This window comes from Protopterus annectens, chromosome 12.part0, assembly GCF_019279795.1.
Source record: "Protopterus annectens isolate FY-2018-M chromosome 12.part0, PAN1.0, whole genome shotgun sequence".
Lineage (NCBI taxonomy): Eukaryota > Metazoa > Chordata > Ceratodontiformes > Protopteridae > Protopterus > Protopterus annectens.
Window position 1 is genome coordinate 1155835419 of NC_056746.1, and position 24127 is coordinate 1155859545.

The 24127-nt window shown below is 40.9% G+C and overlaps 1 protein-coding gene across 2 annotated transcripts in view; it reads right to left on the bottom strand.

Moving 5' to 3' along the window:
• ACSS2 (acyl-CoA synthetase short chain family member 2) overlaps positions 1-24127 on the bottom strand; it is an 822457-nt gene that overhangs the window by 82049 nt on the left and 716281 nt on the right. For both annotated transcript variants that reach the window (XM_044090187.1, XR_006367143.1), the window contains exon 17: positions 3553-3627. In XM_044090187.1, coding sequence (XP_043946122.1) covers positions 3553-3627 — 75 coding nt within the window. The remainder of the gene's footprint in view (positions 1-3552; positions 3628-24127) is intronic.

Sequence of the window (24127 nt, forward strand, 5' to 3'; positions counted from 1 at the left end):
ACTCAATTACTACAATACCTGTTATCTCACAACCTTATTTCTCCCTCCCAACATGGTTTCAGACCAAAACATAGCACCATCACAGCCCTAATTAATTTCTCTAGCACCATCAACCAGCTGAGAAATTCAAACCAGCAAGTAGCATCAATCTTCTTAGACATGTCAAAAGCGTTTGACACCGTCTCCTATCAGAAACTCCTTAGTACTTTGCCTCACTAAACCTATCAACGACTTCCCTCTCCTGGTTCCTAAGCTATCTTTCTGACAGACAAGCAGTACAATGGGAATCCGAACTCTCACCACTTCTGCCTGTCTCGGTTGGAGTCCCCCAAGGGTCCATATTAGGACCCCTTCTTTTCACCATCTTCTCTAATGATCTAACCTCATCCACAACACATGCTAAAGTAGTTCAGTATGCAGACGATTTAACTTTAATCTGCCCAGCAGATACCTTACCAGACCTCCAAATAGTAGCCCAACAAGCTTTTAATAATATAGAAACATATCTAAGTAAATCACAACTAATCTTCAACCCCAAGCAAAAAATCACCGACCACCCCTCCTTTCACTGTTCTCTCAGCAAACAACATAGTCATTCAACCCGTTGAGCATACAAAACTCCTTGGAGTGACAATTGACAACAAACTCAGATTATACCAACACATAGCCACCACAATTAAGAAAGTTCACATCAAACTTGGCTCACTGTACAGAAGCAAGCCATTCCTCACTGAAAATACCAGACTAGCCATATCCAGAACCTTCCTCCTCTCTACACTCCTATATCCTTTCCCCCTCTTTACCAACTAAAAAAATCAGACTTAACCAAACTGGAAACTTGTTATAACAAAACAGCCCATTTTGCAGCCAACCTTCCCCACCAAACCCACCACTGAATTGCTCTACATAAATTAAATTGGCTCAAGCTACCTAACATTCTTCATCTCTACCATCTTAAATTCATACACAATATCATCTTCCATCCTGACAGTTGCCGATCCCTTAAGGAACTTGTTGTTCCATACTCATGCCTAGGAAGTCTAAGATCTGCAGACAGAAACTTTCTCACAGTAAAAGCTAAAAACACTCACGGTGAAGCCCTATTTTCAAATCATACAGCCAAATTATGGAACTCTCTACCTCACACCCTCCAAAACACACATGAATCTACCAGTTTTAAACAACTAGTACTTGAACATCTATCCAAGAACTGGCATTGCTCCTGCGCCACACCTGACTGACAAGATATCTATAACTCTCTCAACACACTGTCCCCTCCTTATCTCATTTTCTCCCTCTTCTCAGTGTTCATTACTACTCAAAAATAAATATATATCAAGGAAATGTCATTTGGTCATAACTATTATTTAATATGTACACACCACTAACTTTATTTTTCTCACAGTGATCTTCATTGAAATGCTCATGTTTTTCTTTTTAAGCCTGTATCTACTAGAAACCTGTATGGAATACTACTTTGTATAGACTAACTAGAAGATATGTATTCTGCATCTTACTGTATGTATACTGTTGTACTATCTAATTATTGTATATTGTTTGTATTTCTGTGGAGCTTTTCTCCCCGGGCCTCCGCTGAAAATGGGCTTCTAGCCCAGTCAGACATTCCCGGCAAATAAATAAATAAATAAATAAAAAATAAATCTGGGGACAGAAGAATAATATGCTCATAAATACATCAAAAACTACGCATATGAAATTTGGGAGACATAAACTGAAAATGAATATTTAATACAGCACACAATGATTGAAACTGTAGACTAATTTAAGGATCTGGGTATGTAGGTAGATCTAGCTTTGAGTTTTTCTAATCATATCAACCAGTTAGTTAATTGTAGTTGTAGAACTATAGGTTATATATAAAGATTTATAAAGTGTAAGAAATCTGTAATGATAAAGTCATTGTTTGTTAGTTACATTATTCCCAAACTTAAGTAAGGAATAATAATATGGAAACCATATAAGAAAACAAGCATGAGAAATCTGGAAGGAGTATAAAGGAAATATACCAAGGGTATCCATGGATGTGAAAATTTAAGTTATTATGAAAAACATTGTCTCATACAGATATTTAAGAGAAATCCACTACTTCTGGGAATGTTTGGGGTTATCAAAAAGCAGTAGAGAATCATCAGACAACCTACACAGAATATTCTATAGGAATGAAAAATGTACTCATTGATTCTCTGAGAGAGTAACTGATGCATGGAATAGACTACCAAATTACATTAAAACAAGCAGTAATTTAGATATTCTTAATCAAGCTTTTAAGCTTAAGCAATTAAGAACAGCCTAGACACTTATAACTAGAACAACAGTCTTGGTATACACTGGCAGCCTAGAAGGGCAATTGCCAGTGCTTGAAATATTTGCATGTATGCGTGTATTATCATTTCTCCCCTCCTTTGCATATTTGGGGCAACATAACAGTACTGCAATCAGTACTGTTACCTCTGCAGTGCACCAGACAGATTAATCATATACTGCTTCTAACACAACTAGCAAAAAATAATGAGTACTTTCTACTACAAGGGAATTAGAATTATTTTTAATATGTATTGTTTTGGATCACTGCAGACATCAAGATACTCTCTCCAATAAGAAAGGAATCATCACCTCATGATTTTATGTGACTCAGAATTTTTCTGTTGTGCTATAAATGACCCCTACCCCTTGATTTGGGGAGAGGTACAATACAGAACTGTATTACTGTAGGCAGTTATACATAGAACATGCTTCCATAGTCTGAACACCCTGCCTCTCCAACCTTGCCAAACTGGGTAACTCTCTTTGGATATGACTCCTCTTTGCCTTCAGTCAGTGGATGTACCTGTGATGAATGATACTCTTCTCTTCCAATCTCTTGTCCTATCTGAAAGGACATCTAGCCTCCAGTCCACTCAGTTTCTTCCCATGGGCATTTCTTTACATCCAGGCCATTAATCAAACCTAAGGAATCAGTGCTACAGACAAGAGTTTGCCCACTAAAACAGCAGACAGCTAGCACAGATTTTTCTGGATGAAATGATCAGTACACAAACAAATAAACTATGATTAACTGACCAAATACACCCAAATGCAATACTTGGAATGGTAAAAAAAAACTTTGGAATGCAGGGTTAACCCACAGTTGCAAAGGAGTTAGTGGGGAAAAAAACAATAACAAAAACAAAGCAGCAGGTAAGACCTTATTAGACAACTGACAGAGGATCAGAAATGAGGGGTACAGTCTGCCTGAAGGTCCATCATTTGGCTAACAATAAACTGAATGGCTTCTCAAACATCTCAGATGTTGCATACGTCCCTGTATGCATATTTGTCTGCTATATCCCCACACTGTTATTACTGTGCCAGCTGTTAAAAGGTTACCTGCTGCTTTTGATTATCTAGCCATATAAAATCATTTCAACTCAAGGAACATTAAGAGAACCACACAGCTTCCATCAAATGTGGGATGTTTAGCAGTCCACTACAGAGACCTTCACAGTGCATCAGTCTGTACAATTCAAGTCTACCAATACTGGCTATTCTTACCCGAACGTGTTTTAGGCAAGGCAGGTGCATATTGTATAAAATCAGGTGTTGCAATGGGGCTGATCTTTTCACGTACTGTAAAATGAAGAAAAACAATTGAGTAGGCAGGATAACTACACATGCAAGCACTGCAATAATTAGCTTACTACTGCAATATTTATAAAGTGCTAAAGATATTAGAAATCAGCAAACTATATAAAAGGAAATGCATAGAATCCATAAAGTAGTTACCACACACACACACACACACACACACACACACACACACACACACACACACACACACACACACACACACACACACAGTTTAAATATCATTGACATTAGAATTGCTACCAACGAATGAAGATTTTAGTCTTCAATATTCAGGGAATAATGACTCATTGTTCAATAAATTATAAAGTTTTTTCTTTTCCTAACAATTCAGTGGAAATGTGTATCATTCATCACTTAAACTTCATTTTCCTTACATATTACAGGGCATCCTGCTAGCAAGAGAAATCTTTCTGGGTCCACTATGAATAATAATTACATCCTGTTTAATCACCTTGTCATTATTCAAACCCAAGCCATCTAAAACATTGGGAGGCCCCTTGTCAAAACAGCAACACTCCTAAGGTAAAAAAAAAAAACATATTTTGTGTGTAGTGTGTGGGGTGTAATCAAGCCCCGCTGCATCCCTTGATGGGAGGCAAGCCCACACACTCCCAAATTATATATTATCAAGTCTGAGATTGCACAAATTCTGAGAAGAGGAAGAAAGTGAGGTAAATGCAACACTCATCTTCTCACTCTGCTTTGAGTCTACCTGCTATGACAGGACACTAACAATCTTTTAAGTTTGATGTTCTGAATGTTGATCAACTTTCTGATGACAAACAGTAAGGCTCCCTTTGTTTCTAATGCGTGTAGGGTTGCATTTTTGGTATGCATTTTTTGAATGCTAATTACTCACCAGTAATGTCTGCTTGTATTCTAATTAGACCTTTTACTCTTTTTTCATCACCCTGATTATAGGAGGGTGGTCTGGCTGAATCTTGTGGTGACCCTGCAGGTGGGATTTCCCTCTCCAGTGAGACAAAGACCTTGTGGTCTACAATGTCAAAGACTTTCATATACCCCTTAAAAGAGGTCACAGATGAAAGGTAAGGATCCTGGTGAGTGAAGCATGCCCCAGATGTTAGCCCAGTCATGCCCCACCATGCTACCACTGCAGTGGTAGCCTGCCTGCAGGCAGGAACCTTGCCTTAGCCTCTACTGGGGCATGTTCATAACTGACAGCAGAAACCTCAGGCCCCCTCCCTTGGGATAGTTGAGCTGAGGTAAACTGTTATAAAGAGCTTTACTAAAGCAGACAGTGCTAGAGATGTCACTGATAAAATGTCCTTGCCATATAACCAAGTATTTAAATGTATACACCCAGTTTCTCAAGTTCGAGGGGAAAGGGCACAGACTGGAAAGCACCATGGAGATGTTTACATCAAATTATTAGATACTAGTCAAGCTGACTGGTTTAAAACTAGCTTGACCATTAGGATTAAGGGCACAGCAATAGTTTTCCAGACTGGTAGCAGATGTCTCCTTTCAATACACAACTAGAATAACTTAACAGAGCAGATTACTGACAACTTTGCTAGTATTTCTTAGAAACATCCAAGGGATATTATATGGACCAGCAGCAATACTAGCCTTCATAATGTTCAATACTTCAACACTAGCTCAGTCTCAATTTTGCAGGCAATCAAGCCTTGGGTATCAACAAGGAACAACCGTGAAACAAACTGTGAGCAACGTTTAGCAAAACCTTCACTAAAACAGACAATAAATCTATATCATCTGTGTATTTCCGTAGAGTTAAGCCAGACAAATCTTATAGATATCATGCCCTGGTAATTACTTACATAATTATAAAAGGCCTTTTCATTATTCAGTGCATTAGTAGCCTTAGGTACAACTATCCTAAATATATAGCTACCCAAGTATAAAGTAACACTAACAGTCTCATTGCAATCACTATCAAAAAATAAAGATGACAGAGATTTTGAAGATACAAGCTCATGCTCCTGTAATTCACAGCTACAATTATTTGACATCCCACCTTTAGAGTAGTTTACTTTCCATCACCATATGTACTCTGTCTTAAACTTCACTTTTATCCCCATATTTTACATAATTTCCTACTAATCTTACCTTTTCTCTCACTCCTTTCACCATCTACTCCCTTTTCCTGTAACATTTCCCTTACTTCTGCCCAACGTTACAGTACCTCTGATATTCACATTTTCTCTTAGTTTCTTCACTCCTACTGTGCCTCCCCAACTCCTTTATAATATCTAATGTACCACTTCTTTAAATCTTGCTATGTCTCTGCTACATTAATGCATACATAATTTCTCAGTGCAATTTGTCTTACTTAGTGTTTTTTCTTTTATTTGATATACAAAGCAGAGTGATTTTTTTTTGCATGTCAGTTAAATTAAATGTAACACACTGGATCTTTTTTCTCGAGGTATTTGCTGAAAATGAGCTCTGGCTCAGATGGACTATCCTGGTCAACAAATGGAAATAAAATAACTAAATAAATAAACTAAGATTTCCCCACCATTCCAGTGACGCCTAAAAGTGTGATGACTATGGTAGGCAGACAGTGTAATAGGCTGGCTATCATGGCCATAGTAAAGTTCAGTGACAACAAACAAATAAGCCTGCTCAAAACTTGCTACACAAATTAATTTGTTAATCTTGCCAAACATCCTGCATTATCCTGTAAAATGACAAGGTGCTTTACGTAAGCTGAATCAAAACAAACCTTTTTACACGATCCTCTAAAATCCTTAATTACTTTTGCTATATGTAATGCAAATTCTATGTTTCCCAATTACCCCATATGATAACAATAGTTGGAAAACACGAGTCTGAAAATAAATAACTCCAAATTGGCTAGTATGCATAGAAAGTACAGCTGTGTACACTTACCATAAATGTAGATGTTCGAGTGTATTCACTGTTGCAGTCATCACCCTTGGGTTATCCTGCCAGGAGTAGCCCTTAGTCGGCCCGAATACCAGAGGCTTAGTATTTCTGCATCGGTTGCTGTCGCTCCAGGACTGACGTCAGGTCGTTAGTGGTATAAAAACGGGCAGCTGGCGCCATTACATCAGTTTTTCTTGCCCCAAATGTAAGGAGCCCCCAAATAGCGAGCTAAGTTATGGTGGAATAACACCACCAATAGAAAGTAAATACCAACAGCCCTGTAAAGAGTGAGAAAGAGAGAGAGAGACAAGGGGGCTGGAGGGTGGGAAACCAGGACTGCAACAGTGAATACACTCGAACATCTACATTTATGGTAAGTATACACAACTGTACTATGTTCTTCATGTTTCACTGCTGCAGTCATCACACTTGGGTTGATTCCCAAAGCTGAAGAATGGGTGGAGGCAGTCAAGAAGAGTTGGGGCTGGCTAGTATGCCCTGCAGGACTGCAATTGCAAAGCCCATCCTGGATTTGGAAAAGATAGGCAGGTGGTAATGCTTGGTGAAGGTATGAATAGAACTCCAAGTTCCCGCTTCCAGGAGGCTGCAGAGGTTGAAGTTGCCCTAGTGGAATGTGTTCTTACACCCTAAGGGGGTGGTTTCCCATGGTGTTTGTAACAGAAATGGATACAGTGTGCTATCCATTTGGAGACGGCTTGTTTTGATATGGCCTTGCCCTCTGCCCCTGGTGCAATGCTGACTAGTAACTGGTCAGATTTCCTAAAGAGCTTAGTCCTATCCAAGTAGAATCTGAGCTGTCTGTGCACGTCTAAAGAGTGCAGGATCCTTTCCCCCTTATTTTGAGGTTTAGGGAAAAAGGTGGGCAAATGAATAGCGTGGTTGAGAGCCACACTGGACACCACTTTAGGCATGAAAGTTGGGTTAATCCTGAGGGAGACCCTGTCAGCATGAAAAATGATGAAGGGTTCAGCAAACATAAGTGCTTGTACCTCAGACACTCTTCTAGCTGAAGTGACGGCCAGAAGCAAGGCTGTTTTCCAAGAGAGGAATTTTAACTCTGCTGAAGCTGCACGCTCAGAGGGGGGAGTAGTGTGAGCTTTTCCAACATAAAATTAAGGTCCCAAGCAGGGGTAGGGGCTCTTCTTGGTGGCCTTAAATTGTTAGCCCCTCTCAGGAACTGCTTGATGAGAGGGTGTGAAAAGAGAGGTGGCTCAGTGCTGTAATGTGCAGATATGGCAGAGGCATGGATTTTAATGGAAGAGAAGGATATGCCCCTGTGGAGTAGGTCTGCTAGGTAATCCAGGATGAGAGGAAAGGAGGGCTGTGCTGGGTCAGCTCCTTTAGTCTGGATCCAGGAACAATACCTTTTCCACTTGCCAGCATAGGATTTTCTAGTGATGGGTCGTTTGGCTTCACATATAACATCCAGGACCTGCTTGCTTAGGTTGGCCACTGGAGGTGAAGTCAAGGAATAAGCCAGGCTGTTAGGTTCAGGGTCTGCAATTATGGATGCAAGAACTCTCCCTCCTGCTGTGTCAGGAGAGTTGAAATCTGAGGGAGGTGCCATGGAGGCAATGGTGACAGACGGTGCAGTAATGGGTATCAGTGTTGGCATGGCCAGTCTGGGGCAATCAGGATTGCCCTTGGTCTTTTCTCCCTTATTTTGAGTAATACTCTGGTAAGAAGAGGTAGAGGGGGAAATGCATAGATTGAGAGGTTTACCCATTGGAAGGATAGGGCATCCACTTTCCAGGCCTTGCTGTGAGGTTCCCTGGTGCAGAATTTGCTGAGCTGGTGATTGTGCAGGGAGGCAAATAGGTCCACCTTCAGGGTACCCCATTTCTAGGTCACAAGGCTGAAGGTGTTGTGGTTTAATTGCCACTTGTGTAGGTCTAGGAGATTTCTGCTTAAGCTGTCTGCCAGAGAGTTTTGGTTGCCTGGCAGGAATTGAGGTAGAAGGTGAATATGCATGGCTGGGGCCATGTTCCAAAGGGTCATGGCTAGCCTGCAGAGTGGGTAAGAGTGAGTTCCCCACTGCTTGTTGATGTACCACATCACTGTTGTGTTGTCGGTTTTGATTAGTAGAGACACCGGAGAGAGTAGGGATCTGAAAGCTGTCAGAGCGTGCTGAACAGCTAGCATCTCTTTTTGGTTGATATGCAGATTAATTTGATTTAGGATCCAGTGGCACTGAATGCACCTGCCGTCCAGGTGTGCACCCCAGGCATAGTCTGATGCGTCTGTGGTTAGGGTCTGGGCAGTGTGGGGTTGTGAAAAGGGAAGTCCCTTGTTGTGGTTGCATGCTGCTGCCCACCAAAGAAAATCTTTCATTAAACAAGGTATCACAGGTATAATAGTTTCCAGGTCCTGAGAATGTTGACACCAAAGGCTTTTTAAGTACCACTGAAGTTTCCTCATATGCAGTCTGGCATATGGAATTAGTAGAATGCAGGAGGCCATGAACCCTAGAGCTTGCAGTTTTTTCCTTGCAGATAACTGGGTAATGGTGGCCAGTTGAGAGAAGTAGCCTGTCAGATTGGCTTGTTTTTCTGGAGTAAGGAATGCCATCTGAGATGCTGAGTCCAGGCTTGCTCCCAGGAATACAATTTTTTGACTGGGGACTAGTTTGGATTTCTTTTCGTTGATAGTGTACCCCAGTGAGGTTAGTAAGTCCTTTACAAATGTCAAGTGCTGCAACAGCTTTTCCTGACTGTCTGCCTGAATCAGGCAGTCGTCCAAGTAAGGGTAAATTTGAATATTTCTTTGTTTGCAGTAAGCAATGGCTGGAGCCAGGCATTTTGTGAAAACTCTGAGAGCAGTGGATAAGCCAAAGGGAAGTGCAGACAACTGATAATGCATAGATCCTGCCCTGAAACGTAGATATTTCCAGCAAGAGTCTCTGATTGGGATATGCAGACAGGCCTCTTTTAGGTCTAGGGTGGCTAACCAGGCATCTTTGGACAGCATTGGGAGAAGGAATAGGGTGGGCATTTTGAATTTTGGTACCACCAGGAAGGTGTTTAGAATGAATAGATCTAAGATTGGGTGCCAGGTGCTCTCTTTTCTGGGTACCAGGAAAAGTCTGGAAGAGAAACCTTGGCCTATCTGTTCTGCAGGAACAGGCTGAATTGCCCTTATGGAGAGCAAGGAATTAATCTGGTTTTGTGCCTCTGCCCACTGGTTTGGAGGAAGATCTGGGAACCCTTTTTGGGGTGGGCAGTGTGTGGAAATAAAATTTGTACCCCTGGGACACTATGCTGAGGACCCATCGATCATTGGTGATGGAGGTTTTTTGCATGGGAGGCAAGTTTTTCTCCTAGAGGTACGAGCAGATGGGCAGAGGTGAGAGGTGGAGTTGAGAAGTCATTGTGAATTCTTTCCATAAGGGGGTGGCTTTGCACTCCCTGTTTTAGAAGTGGAGGTACTCCATTGCTTAGATCTCTGCATACACTGAGACTGCTGTTGGGAGGAGGGGGGTCTGCTTCCCCTAGGTCTAGTCTGAGATGGCCTTTAGGGGGCTGGAAAGGACCATTGTTTTAAGGGGCAATGCCTACTGAATCTTGAAGGCTGGACTTCCAAAAAGTCTTTAACTGTCTGCATAGACTTAGCTTTTTCTTCCATCTTTTTTAAAACCTCTTCTGCTTTGGTGCCAAACAGATTGTCTTTATCCAGTGGTGCGTCCAATAATTTTGATTTGACATGGTCTGGCAAGGTCTGTTCCTTAAGCCAAGCATGCCTTCTAAGTACAGAACCTGTGACTGCTGCCCTGCAGGATGCTTCTAGGGCGTCAAACCCACATTGTAGGGTATGCTTACTAACTTCGCTTGCAGAATGCATAAGCTCCTGTAATTCTTTATTTTCTGCACAGTCAGGGACGGTAGATCATTTTTGTTTAATAAGTTCCTTAGTATGTTGCTGGTATTTCAGCATGTGGAACTGACAATTTAATGTTCTAATGGCAAAAGTTGCAGAGGTGCATACTTTTTTACCCCATCTGTCTAAAACTCGGGAATCCCTGTCCGAAGGGGTGGGATTCCTAGCTGTGGTTGCTTTTATTCCTTTAGGTCCTTGGGAGATGACCTCTGGGTCAGCAGTAGGATTTTTGAAAAGAAATTTGTGTGAGTCAGGGACTCTGTAGTACCTGTCAGGTTTCCTGGGAGCAGAAGGTAGAGTATCAGGAGTTAGAATGGATTCCATAAAAACATCAACCACAACATCCAGAACAGGAGGAATAGCTAAGGGTCTGTGCTGTGGTAAATCTAAAAATTCCCTGAGTCTCTTTTTGGACTGAGGATAATCCTGGCATTCCCAATGGAAATGCTCTCTCAAAGTATGTAGGATTTCACCAAAAGAAAAATCCTCTAAAGGAGAGGCAGAAGGAAGGGATTCCTCTGCATCTGAATCCTCATAAGCAGATAAGGACATGTCTTCATAATCAGAAACCTCAGAGTTGTTGGACTCCTGGTCAGATAAAGCTCCTGGGGACAAGTCTCTTTTCCTTTTAGCAGGGGTAGGCTGGCTTCCCCAAATAAGATGATAAGGTCTTCCGCCAGTTTAAGCAACTGAGATTGAGGCAAGGAAGCAGGTGCTTGAGTTTGGGTCGTCGGTTTTTTAGGTGTAGTTCGTAATCTGGGCCTTAGAAACTCAGTAGTTTTAGAAAGAACTGAAGATGCAAAATAAGTTATCGGTTTGTGCTGAATATTGGTAGTGCGAAGAACTTCCTCAGAAGATGGTGCCTGCACAGCAGCTCCGGACTCATCCATGACAGAGACATCCACAAGTTCCGTAGTCAAAGAAGAGTTCCACGGCATATAGGACTCCGAACGGATCTTGGTAGCAGCCTGCGAATCCATAGAAGTGGGCATCAGGGGCTGTAAAAGCACCTCACTATGTACCGGCGAACTGGCGACTAGCTTAACGGAAGTGTCATCGGCAGTTTTGGACCTGTGCAGTCTGTCTCTGTCTTTATCCTTACATTTTTTCGGAAGATCAGTAGTCAGATGGTGTACCGAAGCCATTTCGGAATATGGAGATCGAGAGCAAAATAATTTAGCTACGATAAGGGCCTGATGACGTATAGTTCAGGTGTTGAACAAAGCACAAAACTGACAGTGAGGGACGTCGTGGTCTGGGCCTAAACAGGTGACGCAGTAAGAATGGAAATCTCGGTGTGGTATTTGCTTTCCACAGGCGAGACAATTGTTAACTTTTTCTGACATCGATTAGAGCAAGAAAAAAGGATCCCCAATGAGGTACTTAGCTTTAGAAGACTTCAACTTCAATTTCGGAAATGAAAACTCAGGTAGCAGCCAACCAGCACTCATGCGAACTGCTTCTGTTTCGGGCTCCTTGGCAAGAAAGACTGACGTAATGGCATCGGCTGTCTGTTTTTATACCACTGCCAACCTGATGTCAGTCCTGGAAGCGACAGCAACCGATGCAGAAATACTAAGCCTCTGGTATTCATGCCGACTTAGGGCTACCCCTGGCAGGATAACCCAAGTGTGATGACTGCAACAGTGAAACACAAAGAACATCTATATACCAGTCCAACAAATATCTTATGAAGCTGTGAAAGCTACTAGCCTGGTACATTTCTCTAAGGGAAACTCTAGGAATAACATCAATGAAAGAAAGCTAATTCCCTTCTTTAATGCCACGTCTACAAGTTCCTAAGCTATAATCACCATGAATACTACAGGCATAAGAAATAAAACTATTGAACTACATGCTGGATTACCCAACATAAGCCTGATAGTCTCACTGTAACTGAAACTTGGCTTAAAGCCAACAAAAATTACTCTGAAATTATACTCCTAGGTTATAATAATGTCATCCGTAATGACTGTAAGAAGAGGAAAGGTGGTGATAATTCTTTAACAGCTACCACATTTCCCCTTATAACAAACCAATACCAGCTTTTAGTTCAGCAGAAATTCTTATTATTTTCTTGAAAATAAACAAATCTAAACAACTATGGATTACTGTCCTTTACATCCCTCCTGGTGACAATACAGCTACACTGGAAAATATGCTGCTTTGTGTATCTATAACAATTCCACAAGAAAAAATACTACTAGGTGATGACAGTATGAACTGGTTGGACATAACCTCTAACCCCCTACATAACCTCTAACTTCCCTACATCTAGTACAAACTTATACGGTTTCATACAACTAATCAATAACCTCCACACATTACAGCAAGACATTAAATTACACATTAGACTGGATCTTTTTATCAGACCCTAGCAAATTCACCACCCCAGCTACAATGTCAGACTTTCTCGCTGGTTATAGGGTCATAGTAAGTACTAGGCTAGCTGCACATGTGAGCCATTTTAAGCCTAGCCAGTTCCCCTTTTTGTGCTCAAATTAATGTATCCCATTTGATTAGAGATTGGCTTGGCTTTACCCATCCCATGGTCGATAATTATATCCTCCCTCTAATGAGAATGGGATCTCACCATATATACTGTGAGGGGCCCCATGCATGTAATAAAACATTTAGAAGCTGCATCTGCCCATTAATAGTACAAGGGGTAGTCCTGGGGTAAATTTTCAGTTTCCTATCCATAGATCCAAGGTGCGATTCAATATTGACAGGGATGAACTTTGCTATATGTGCATGCGGAATCTGTTCCAGAGCAGTGTTATGTTCCAGAGCAGCGTTATCCTCTGCAAGATATACCTGTCCCTCCAAACCATTTTGTTTATGTAGCAGAAGAGGTTTAGATCGCTAGACTGAGTACTTCTAATGCCATCTGACTTGCTGATATACAAGTAAATCCATCAGTACTGGGTCGGAGGATGCCTTGTATGCCAGACTCAGGTCACATTTTAGCAGTTTGTAGGATACCAAGTATAATGACAGGACTCTGAGTCGGTCCATGTAGGACATGTTGTTAAGCCCATGTATGCTTTTAGTAAAGTATCTCTGTAGGCATTCCAGTTGTTGCATATTTCTGTTCAGATACATGCCAAAGGGGGCATTATATTCAATGACTGGCATAATGATGGCTGAGTAAAGAGGGACAATGACATCCTTACATCTAGACACAAGTGTACAATATAGAAGGATTTGCTTACAACAATGGACACACGTTGGTCCACATAAGTTCACAAATCCTGAACAATTGGGTCAACTCTTAGGAGTGTACTGTCAATGTCGTAGTTCTCTGGGGCAGATGACTTCCCAAAGAATACAACAATGCATTTATTTATTTATAGGGCACCAGTTATTTATAGGGACAAACCTTCCTTCAGGATGGCTAAGTTATTTGGGGATTCAACGACTGCTCTTAGCTTCCAATCAGCTAGAGCCCTTTGGTATTGGCTTTTACTTCAGAAAGGTAGATGCCAAAAAGGAGAAGTCCACTTCAGGCTGGTCAAACAGTATAAAGCACAGGAGACACTCCAGGTGCAGTTAATCAGTGACAAGACCCCTATTCACATCATAGCTAGCTATAGGCCTCCAACTTTGACTCAAGATGCCCACTCCACCTATCTGGACCTCTTCAAAATCTATCAAGACTCAAGCCTTTACCCTAATCTTGGGTGACTTTAACTATCCAACCATAGACTGAGAGAAATACTCATGCCAAAACACAAATGCCTAGAGATTCCTTGATTTTGTCAATGCAAATGCCTTGGACCAGTTGGTCGATATCCCCATAAGAGGTGAAAATATCTCGGACCTGGTACTAACCAAAGTAACTGATGCAGTATCCCTACAGTGTTATCATCCCTGGTAAGATCTGACCAAAATGCAGTCACCCCCCCCCCCCCCCCCCAGTTAGGGTCAAACAAAAAACTTCTACAAAGCCGATTACAACCTCCTGAGGGAAGGTATAAACAGCTTCACAGCCACCCCCCCCCCCTCCACAGGAACCGGCACATATGTCCAAACTTACACCAAAGTACTATATGAGCATTTATATAGCTGCATGGAATCAGGAATACACGACAGGACAAAATCCTCCTCCTCAAGGAAGAGGAAACCTGTCTGGTGGACATCTGCAATAAATAAACTCTATAATAAAAGGAAAAAAATTGCTGTCCAGGACCAAGAAGGAGTATGTGCCTAATTGGACGCAATCTCTCCATAGCCTGAACAAGCAAATAACAGCACTAGTGAAATCCTTCAAAGCAAACTTCGAGTCCAAACTGGCCACATCTACTAAAGACAATCAAAAGGTCTTTTTCACACATGTTTGCAATCTCAAAGGAAGCACCCAAATCTACTCAGAACTGGTGGTCAAGGATACCATATATACAAATGCTGTAGATATAGTCAACCTGCTAGAAGACAGGTTCAGTGAAAACTTCACCCCTCTGTCCCCCCATCAGTAAATCAGAACATCCCCAGTACCTGCCCCCCCTCCCCTTATCTCCAGGGAGCACATCATCACTGCCCTCTCAAAGACAAAAAATACAGCCTCCATGGGACTGGATAACATCCCTGGCTGCATCCTACATGAACTCAGGCAGGAACTTGCAACATCATTAGGCCCTATTCAACCAAAGCCTGAGAACCAGCTTGGTCCCAGCCGAGTGGAGGACAGACACTGCCATCCCTTTGCACAAAGGTGGCGTGTAGACTGATTCGGGAAATTATAGACCCATCAGCCTAACTATCCTGATCTGCAAGGCCATGGAGTGGATTATCATAGACCTCATTAACAAGGACATTGGCAACCTCCAAACACTCGTTCCCACACAGTGTGGTTTCATCAAGGGGAGGTCATGCCTGTTAAATATGGTTGACTTCTTTGAGACGGTCATCAAAGCCATGAACAAGGGGAAGATGGTGCACACCCGCCTACCTTGACCTTGCCAAAGCCTTTGGTACTATTCCACAATCAGGTATAATAGATAAACTCTCTCAACTAGCCATCAATCCATATGTTACCAGATGTGTAGTAAACTAGCTCACCGACAGAACCCACCTAGTCAAAACTGGGGAAGCCACCTCAAGCAGCAGACCCGTAATGAGCGGTGTACCCCAGGGATCGGTCTTGCGGCCTCTGCTGTTTGGGATATACTTTTCTGAGGTGCAGACCAAAACCATTGGGCTATGGCTGACCAAGTTTGCAGATGACGGCAAGCTGGGTGCTATCATCAATTCCCCTAGTGATGTGGACATCCTCCAAGAGGGTCTCACCCAAACAAATGATTGGTACCAGAAACATGGCCTCAAACTGAATGCAAAAAAATGCATCATCATCCCCTTTGGGGAGAGTGACGTCCCCACAAATTATCACATTAATAATAAGGTCCTAAGCATGCAATCAGACGTGATGGACTTGGGCACCCAAGTTGATAGCAAACTGACTTTTGACCACCATATTGCCTCTGTTGTATGGAAAGCTTTCTACATGGCCCACCTCATTAGTAAGGGTATCTCATCCAGGGATAAGGTGGTCATAACATCCCTGTATTCTTCCCTTATACGACCCATTAATGAGTACAATGACCCTTTTGACATGTACTTCACAAAGCACATGCAGCAACTGGAGAGACCACAGAGGTTCCACACCAGGGGAATCCAGGGCTTCAAACATCTACCCTACACAGACAGGCTAAAGGCCCTATCATCTACTCAGTCTTCTACAGACTCCTCAGAGGTGACCTATGTCTGGCATGCAAAACAATCTCCCCGCCTTGATGGCACTGCTGCATATCTACAAGTAAAGCTCCACTCAAGTAACCAGCTTGCGCTACCTCAACCTGTTCTGTGACAATCAATAGGACTTGTTGGTGGGAAAGATTTGTGTCCCAGAGACTCTCCCTTTTGTGGAACAGACTCCCTCTCCACGTCAAGCGGAGTACCCCATTAACCCTTTCTAAGCACAACCTGGATAACTGGATGGGGAACAGAAAATACACCCCTGGGATTCCACCTGTGTCCCTGCTGGACAGTGGCATAGGGAGCTGACTTGTTGGAACATGAGCTAAATTATTGGCTAGGTTTGTAAGGGCCTCAGGGCTAATAGCCTAGTAACTTCCTATGATCCTATGAAAGACTTTACATCTTATTTTCCATTATTTCTGACATCACATAACATTTAGTGTTCAGAGTGGCCTAAATAAAAAGAAACTCAAAAACTGCATGTGGTTAGCCTATCAATGTTTACGTCAGACTGTGTAAGGGATACATAATATCAGACCATACCACAGCAAATATGGAAAGGGAGAGGACACCAAATTACCCACAAAATAACTGAGGAAGCTACCAGAACAATAAAAAAAGCATTTAAGTAAGGTACATTTTTTTAATCTCAGCAATAATTGTATTTTCCCTCTTTGGATGTTTACATCTTGACTCTGTGGCTCACACTAATACAGTTATTAATTTATCTGGTATAATTCTCAGGAACTGTATGAAGTCCTGCAGCTTAGTCTGATTATCGAGCTCCCTACTGAAATGTCAAGAAACTTATAATGCTGAATCCTCAAAATGTTGAAAACAAAAGACAGAAAATAAAGAACAGCAAATATTTAATGTCACTTTTCTCCTTTAAACTTGTTTTTTTGTATTGTAAGCCCCCTGCACCAACTTATACATACCAACTCCAAAATCATCATACCTCAGACAAATGGAAGGTCCGCATTTTCAGTCATTCAGTTGCCACATTCCAGGACTTAGCATTGTGAATTTTGGTATTTCATATTTTTACTGTATTAAATTAATCAACTTGTCTAAATAGCAACAAAACTAACATTTAACTGTTTTTTTTCTGGTAATAACGACTGGCATACTAAATGCTTTGATGGTAACAAACCAACTGAAAATGTTTGTTTTTGTGATTATAACAAACTGTACAATTCTTCTTGTTTTATTGCATTTATCCCTGTAGTAAATCTACTTTTATTCCTCCCTTTACAAATAACCACATTCAAAAATTTTATGATATATGTAGAAAGATGTATTGGGTTAATAGCACTATAAAAGTAAATATTATAAAATCTCAATAAGACAATGTGAAGCATTGAAACAACTGCAATACAATACAAATGCAGTTGTTAAGCTGTTTGACAAAGGTCAATATATGTGCATGCAGCACCTTTGTTTACTAAAAATGCAATAAGAAGGGCTATTTGCAGGCTATCCAAAAGATACACAAACTAAATTACACGTATTAATTTGGAATACTTTATTGAACAAAGGAAAACAAAGTTGATAGTGAAAGATGCCAGAGTACTCTGTTTTTACTGCCCTAAAAAAAAAATCACAAAAATTTCTACAACCCTCCTAGTAGGCCCTCTTTGGGTTATAACAGCCTTCTGGAAAAGTGGGCCTTTTTCACATACCTATTTACGACAGTTTGTACTGGAATGCCCTTCTCATTTAAAAGACTCTTGCAAATCACTTACTAAGGTTACTTTTATGATACAGAATCCTCACCACTACTGGGTCGCAACCAAATGTCTTTGCATTAGTATTTATAATGCAAGATTTGGAGACTTTTTATGGGTCATGATTCTCTTTCTTTAGATATAGAAGAAATGGCATTTTAAAAGCATAATTACTTTGTTTTTGATACTACTTTTATTTACAGTTTTGCGGTATGGTTATGATGCCCCCACCAGCATATCTGCTGATGTTTTTTTACAACTGCATATAACTGCACTCATAGCTGGCCTTAGGCATAGGCCAACTACGTGGCCGCCTAGGACGCCACTCTAGTAGGGGCGCTTTTCCAGTATTTATTTGGTGTAGGTAGACCAGGATGGGGGCACTGTGTAGTGTGGTGGTGGTGGTGGTGGCGCCATTGAGCCATTTTGCCTAGGGCACCAGTTGACCTAAGGCCGCTCCTGACTGCACTCACTCTTTTCTTCAAAGCTATGTTATTTCTTATTTTCATTATTTACATGATCTACTGCTAGGTGTAAGGACAGCTTTATACATTTTTAATGGTTCTTTACGCATTTAAAATAATGACTAAAACTTAAATTTACCTTGGATAAAATACTATTGATTATTTGGAGTTGCAACTTTTGGTCGAAGGATCAAAAGTTCATACTAAACTTTACAGAAAAGAAGTTGCTACTTCTAGCTTTCTGCATGGAAAAAGTTGCCTCCCTCACAAAACACTGGCTGTTGTTTACCTTTAGATTAACTACTTAGGGTCCATAGGATTTGTAGTAAAAGATAGGATTATTTTGTCTTTTGAGGATGTTTACAGAGTGATTAATCTTTTCCTAAATAGAGGCTATAGTAAGGAATTACTGGCCCAGACATACTGGCAAACATGCTCAGAATATAGATGGGTTATTATAGAGGTTTAACTATGCCACTCAAACTGTACCAGTCAACTAGCACACAAGTTTATTTTGTTATTGAGTTCAACTGCCTCTCTAAAAGTACTGTGAAAAGTGCTGGAAAGTCTTAGTGAGAACCCTACATTATTTAACAGCTTAACGGTTCTCATTTTTTTCTTAATAACTGGCATAAGCTTATAGGACATTGGTGTGTAGTTATTTTGAAAGGAGGAGTATTCAGTTACATTTGGACACTCCACCAAAGGGAACCTTATCCTGTGATACATGTCATATGTGTTCTTATATTGCTAACTTTCTCAAGAGTATTAATGTTGCTCAGTATAGATGTAAAGGGTTTCTTTACATGCTGCATGTTTGGTGGTGATTTTTGGGGCTCTAAATCTGTGCGGTCAGGCTTATATCGGCAATCTCAAAAGGATGTTTAAACTGATCATACAAGAATATCTAAGACATAAAATTAAAAAGAAAGAAAAAAGAATGTTCTCTATCTTATCATATTTGGTCTTGCCATGATGGCAATACTGATTATATTAACCGTTTTTGTTTTGAATAACACATCTGTTAATACTACATAGGGGACAGTGTTTAAAAGACTAATAGAAAGGAAGCATATTTTTTTCAAATCTGATACTTTAAACTCTAAGGGGCTGAACAATTAATTTTTTATTTTATTTATTTAACATTTGTTTACCGGTAAAGCCCAACTGGGACAGAGACCATTTTCAGCAAAGGCCCTAGGAGAAACACTCCAGGTGCATGTCTTTGGAATGTGGGAAGAAACCGGAGTACCTGGAGGAAACCCACTCAAATGCAGGGAGGACATACAGACTCTGCACAGAAAGCACCCCAGCTGAGAATCGAACGGGAGAACCTCTTGCTGTGAGGTGGCAACAGCTGTACCACAATGAACTGGATCTTAAGCATTTGCTAGGATGAATGATTTTATTTTTAATAGCTTGAATTACTCTTAAATGCTGAACATACTAATTCTATAAGATTTGCAAATTAAGCCACTGTGGAGTTCTATGAAAGTATTTTGACTAAGCGTATGACATTGCAATAAACTTTATTTTTCTAGCCTTGTGGATATGGTTGGACTTTTGTAACTTCCCCTCTTATGATAACTTACATGTTTCCCTCCAGTTTCTCACAGGTCTAGCATAAGGAAAAAAGTTATGTGTGCATACACAGCCTACAGACCTTCTGCTTCCCAACTGTAGGCTAGAAAATTGTTGGTAATAAAGATGGAATTCTCCAAGTGGCTCTAACATTATGGTAAGTGCATAACTCTCTCAACTGCCTAAAGAGAATTCATTCTTTGTTAACTTTCAAGGCAGCGCCCCTATTTAATCTTCCTGTTGGCTGACCTATGAAACCATCTCCTTGAGCACTGTAGTCTAGACCTATATCTAGTGAAAATATTCTGTTTATAATACCCTGTAAATGTAGTCAGTGATGACCAGTGTCATCCAAAGATGCCTTAAGGGAAATGGGTATAGAAGTAACCACAACCCTGGTGGGATGGGCTTTAGGCAACTCTGGCAAAGCCCTATATACATTTTGTAGTGAAGAAAATACAGTTTGGTAAGTATGAGCCAAACCCTGCTTAATCATTTTTTGCCCTGTGGGGCAAATGAAACAAACAAACTTTCCTAACAGCTTTAGTCCTGTCCACATAGTACTTACGTCATCTGTGGACATCCACTAAAAGGAACTGATACTCACTCTGGTTGAAATAGCCCCTGTATAACACCAAAAGCTTAATAGACTGAACAAAGTTCACCTCAGTAGCAACCTTTGGCAGAAACGATAGGTTAGTCTTCAAACAGACTCTCTCCTTATGAAAAGTATGGAGGTTGAACACATAATACCTATAATTTAGAAATCCTCCAGGTGGAAGTCACAGCTCACATTAGAAATGTGAAGTTAATGTAAGAACTCCACTGTGTACTTATTGTGATACAATAATTTCAAACTAAGAAGTACAATTGCCTCAGTCAATAAAAAAAATTTTGGGAAAAAAAAAAAAAAAAAAAAAACTAATAATAAAAACTTCAAATCAGCAATGGCAGTTGGCTCAAACTGAGGAAGGATTAATTTCTATAGAACAAAATAAACACACCCAATGGGAGAATGGGCTCCTTAACTGGAGGATGCAAGTGAAATGTGCTTCTTAAGTAAGTCTTGCAGTGGCTCAATAAGACAAATGCTGTCCATCATGAAAACTAGACACTTCAGCTAGGTGCACCCTAACAGATGAATAGCTGAGCGGTTTACTATTAAATGTAGAAGGTTGGTTCGGCGAACACAGAAAGACGAACGCTAGTTGGTCAATTTCCATGTTGCCGAACGTTAGGAGAGCCAGAGTAAATATCAGCGAATGCAACTGTGCATTCGCTATTTACTCTATGTTATGCGTAGAGATGCAGTACAGTGCAAACTGGGAAATGTATTCCTTTCCTCACTGTAGTGTGATCTCGGAGTTGGAATATTTAGTTAGCAGGTGGTGGGGGTGGGGGTGCAGCCCCCCTGCTAAAACGTGAATGCCAGTGTAGGTGTTTAACTTAGTTTGCACCTACACTGACAATCACTTTCGATATCCGACATAAATGTCGAATCTGCTGAATTCATTCAACAGATTTGACATTTTAACCTGATTAGTATGTAGCAGCTCCAGTTCGATGTGTTGAATGTTCGTGTTTTTGAACTTTGGCATTTTGATAGTAAACCTAGCTGAGCATTAAGTCAAACATTTATGATCAGTTTTGAAGAACCTCAGAATCACTAGCTGAGAACAGGTCAAAAGTATGGTGTGCAGTCCATATTGAAAATTTCTTCCATTTCTCTGGTACATATTCTTAATGGAGGATTTCTAAGAATATATGATAATACCCTCTTCTTGTGCAGCCTTAGTCCCTAATTATCAGTGGAAATGGAGCAGCCAAGCCAATAAATCCAAAGCATTAGGTTTAAGAGCATCTTGCCTGAGATACAAGACAACCAATTTTTTTTATGTGCTTTTTCTCTGCATTCCAGCTGTCAGCCCCTTACTGGTCTTGTACCCATTCAGTCCCTGCCAGGACGTTCATGACATGTAGACAGCAGCTGAATGGAGGGGCCATCATCCAGGCAGCCAAGCTAATTGCTTGTGCCCTTGTCGGCACTGGAAGATGTGACCAATGAGGAGCTTTCTACATGTAGGCCTTAACTCTGCTGATAGCTGCTGATGGCACACATATTACTGCATAGACCTACTATGTCCTCCCTTTGATTGTGACTGTTCCCACTCACATACTAATAAGGTCCACTATTAGCAACATGGTAAGCCAAGCTCACATTCCCAGGTAATGGCTACACCTTTGACACCTGCCAGTCTCAACTTGCATGTGTCAAAGTAGTCAAATGAAACCCATTTCCTCCCTGCAGTCCTGGCAAGCTGGCACCAACTACTCACACCTACCATACCCATGCAACTCTTCTAGCACACAGATTGGCTGGGTGGCAGCCAGTGTTTTGTTTTATCTCCTCTTTGTCACAGAACTTTCATGTAAAAAATAGGCAGCCTGACAGGAGGATCTCCCTAAAACGTCTATAACAGTGGGAAGCTACACCTGCCTTGACAAAACAGAACAACTAAAATCACCTTGGTTCCATGGAACCTGGCCTTCTATGTGAACTTCATCTTCTGAGTAAACATGGGAAAAGTGTATCACAATCCCTAAGATCAGTCTTGGACTAACACATCCCTGCTCTGTCCATTAGGTGAAGAAACAAAGTCTTTGGCATCTAGTGTTTGTGGGAGGTGCAAACAATCTGCAGATCAGTGAGTCCCACCTCAGGAATAATGTCCCGGCATTGTCCAAAATGAATGACCACTTATAGGGCATCTGTAAGCAATGGCACAGGCTGGCTAAGATCAGGTATGGTGCAGCCAGGACAGCAGCTACATAACTTAGCCAGACGATGATGCCTGCACATCTCCCTCTGTGGTATCATACAAAATATGTTCCATGAGGCTAATGATAGTGGAAGACACTGAAGCCTGGCAGAACAGTGCATCTTTCTCTGGTCCATCAAGCAAATCCCCATGGAATGCAACATTTCATCTATGATATCCTGTTGAAAATACAGACCCTGTGTAAGATAATTCAGCACTATCATATAAACCCAACCAGTTAAAAATTCACAAATTCTTGTTTGCGGATGGATAGACTGTGACTATGCGGTAGGATTCCTCCCTAAGGTAGACACAGAAATAGTAGCATCCACCTTAGTGGTCTAAAGATTCCATATGCTTTCCTCAAACACAGGACAACAGTCCCTGGATTATGTGCTGTATTTACTGCATTTTATATTATGTTGACAAGGGGAGGAGCCATTCAGAAGGATGCATGATGTGACTTCCCAGGCTCCATGGAGTCTCTTTTATGGAGAGGAGAGTTTCTGACAGAAACTGTACCCACTGATTAAGGCCAGATGAGTAACTACTACTAAGGTAGACAGTTCTTAAGTACCTATACTGAAATCACGATAACAGCAATCATCCAGGCCTAGTAAAGTAAATATACTTCTTTTCTTCTACAAGATGCTGTTTTAGTGGTTTCTTGAAATTATCAAATTTGTTTAAACTCCTTATTTTATCAGGAAAGTAATTCGGGCTACTTTAAAGAATACTTTTTCACAACTTGCAAGTGTGAAAAAGAGTCTTTATAGTGTAGTACCTTTAGGGTTTCTGAGTGAATAAGGGCTGCCAGACATCTGAAGTTTATTTTTGAGTGATACACAGTAGTTGTAAAAAGTTTAATGGATTTTATAGGAAGGAAGCTCTGGCAGTGATATGTAACTAGTCAGTTTTATTATTATTTCTGCAGTGGTGTTCAGTATTACAGCTCAGGTGAATAAATTTCAATATTTTATTTTCAGTTTTGTACTGGAAGTAACACAGTATTGGTAACGCATACTCTAATCTAGGCAGCAGCACATTAATGGTTAAGTCCTGCCAAGCCTCATTAGTGAGCAAGTCCGAGATTCTGTATGCTGATTTTAGCTGATTCAGAACTCAGTGTGTTTGTGCTCCTGGATGTGTTAGGAAGGTTAGATTCTGATCCATGGTTAGACCTAGGTATTTCTGTTGAGCTACCACAGATAAATATTGCCTCATTTGCTGACTAGGAAGATTAGTGTAGTTTTGTATAGTCTTTAGTAGGGTCCCTAAAAGCATATTAGAATTTCTGTGTATTTAAAAAAAGTTTGCTATTTTGTATCCAATTTCCCAATAGTAGCAGACCATTTTGGAT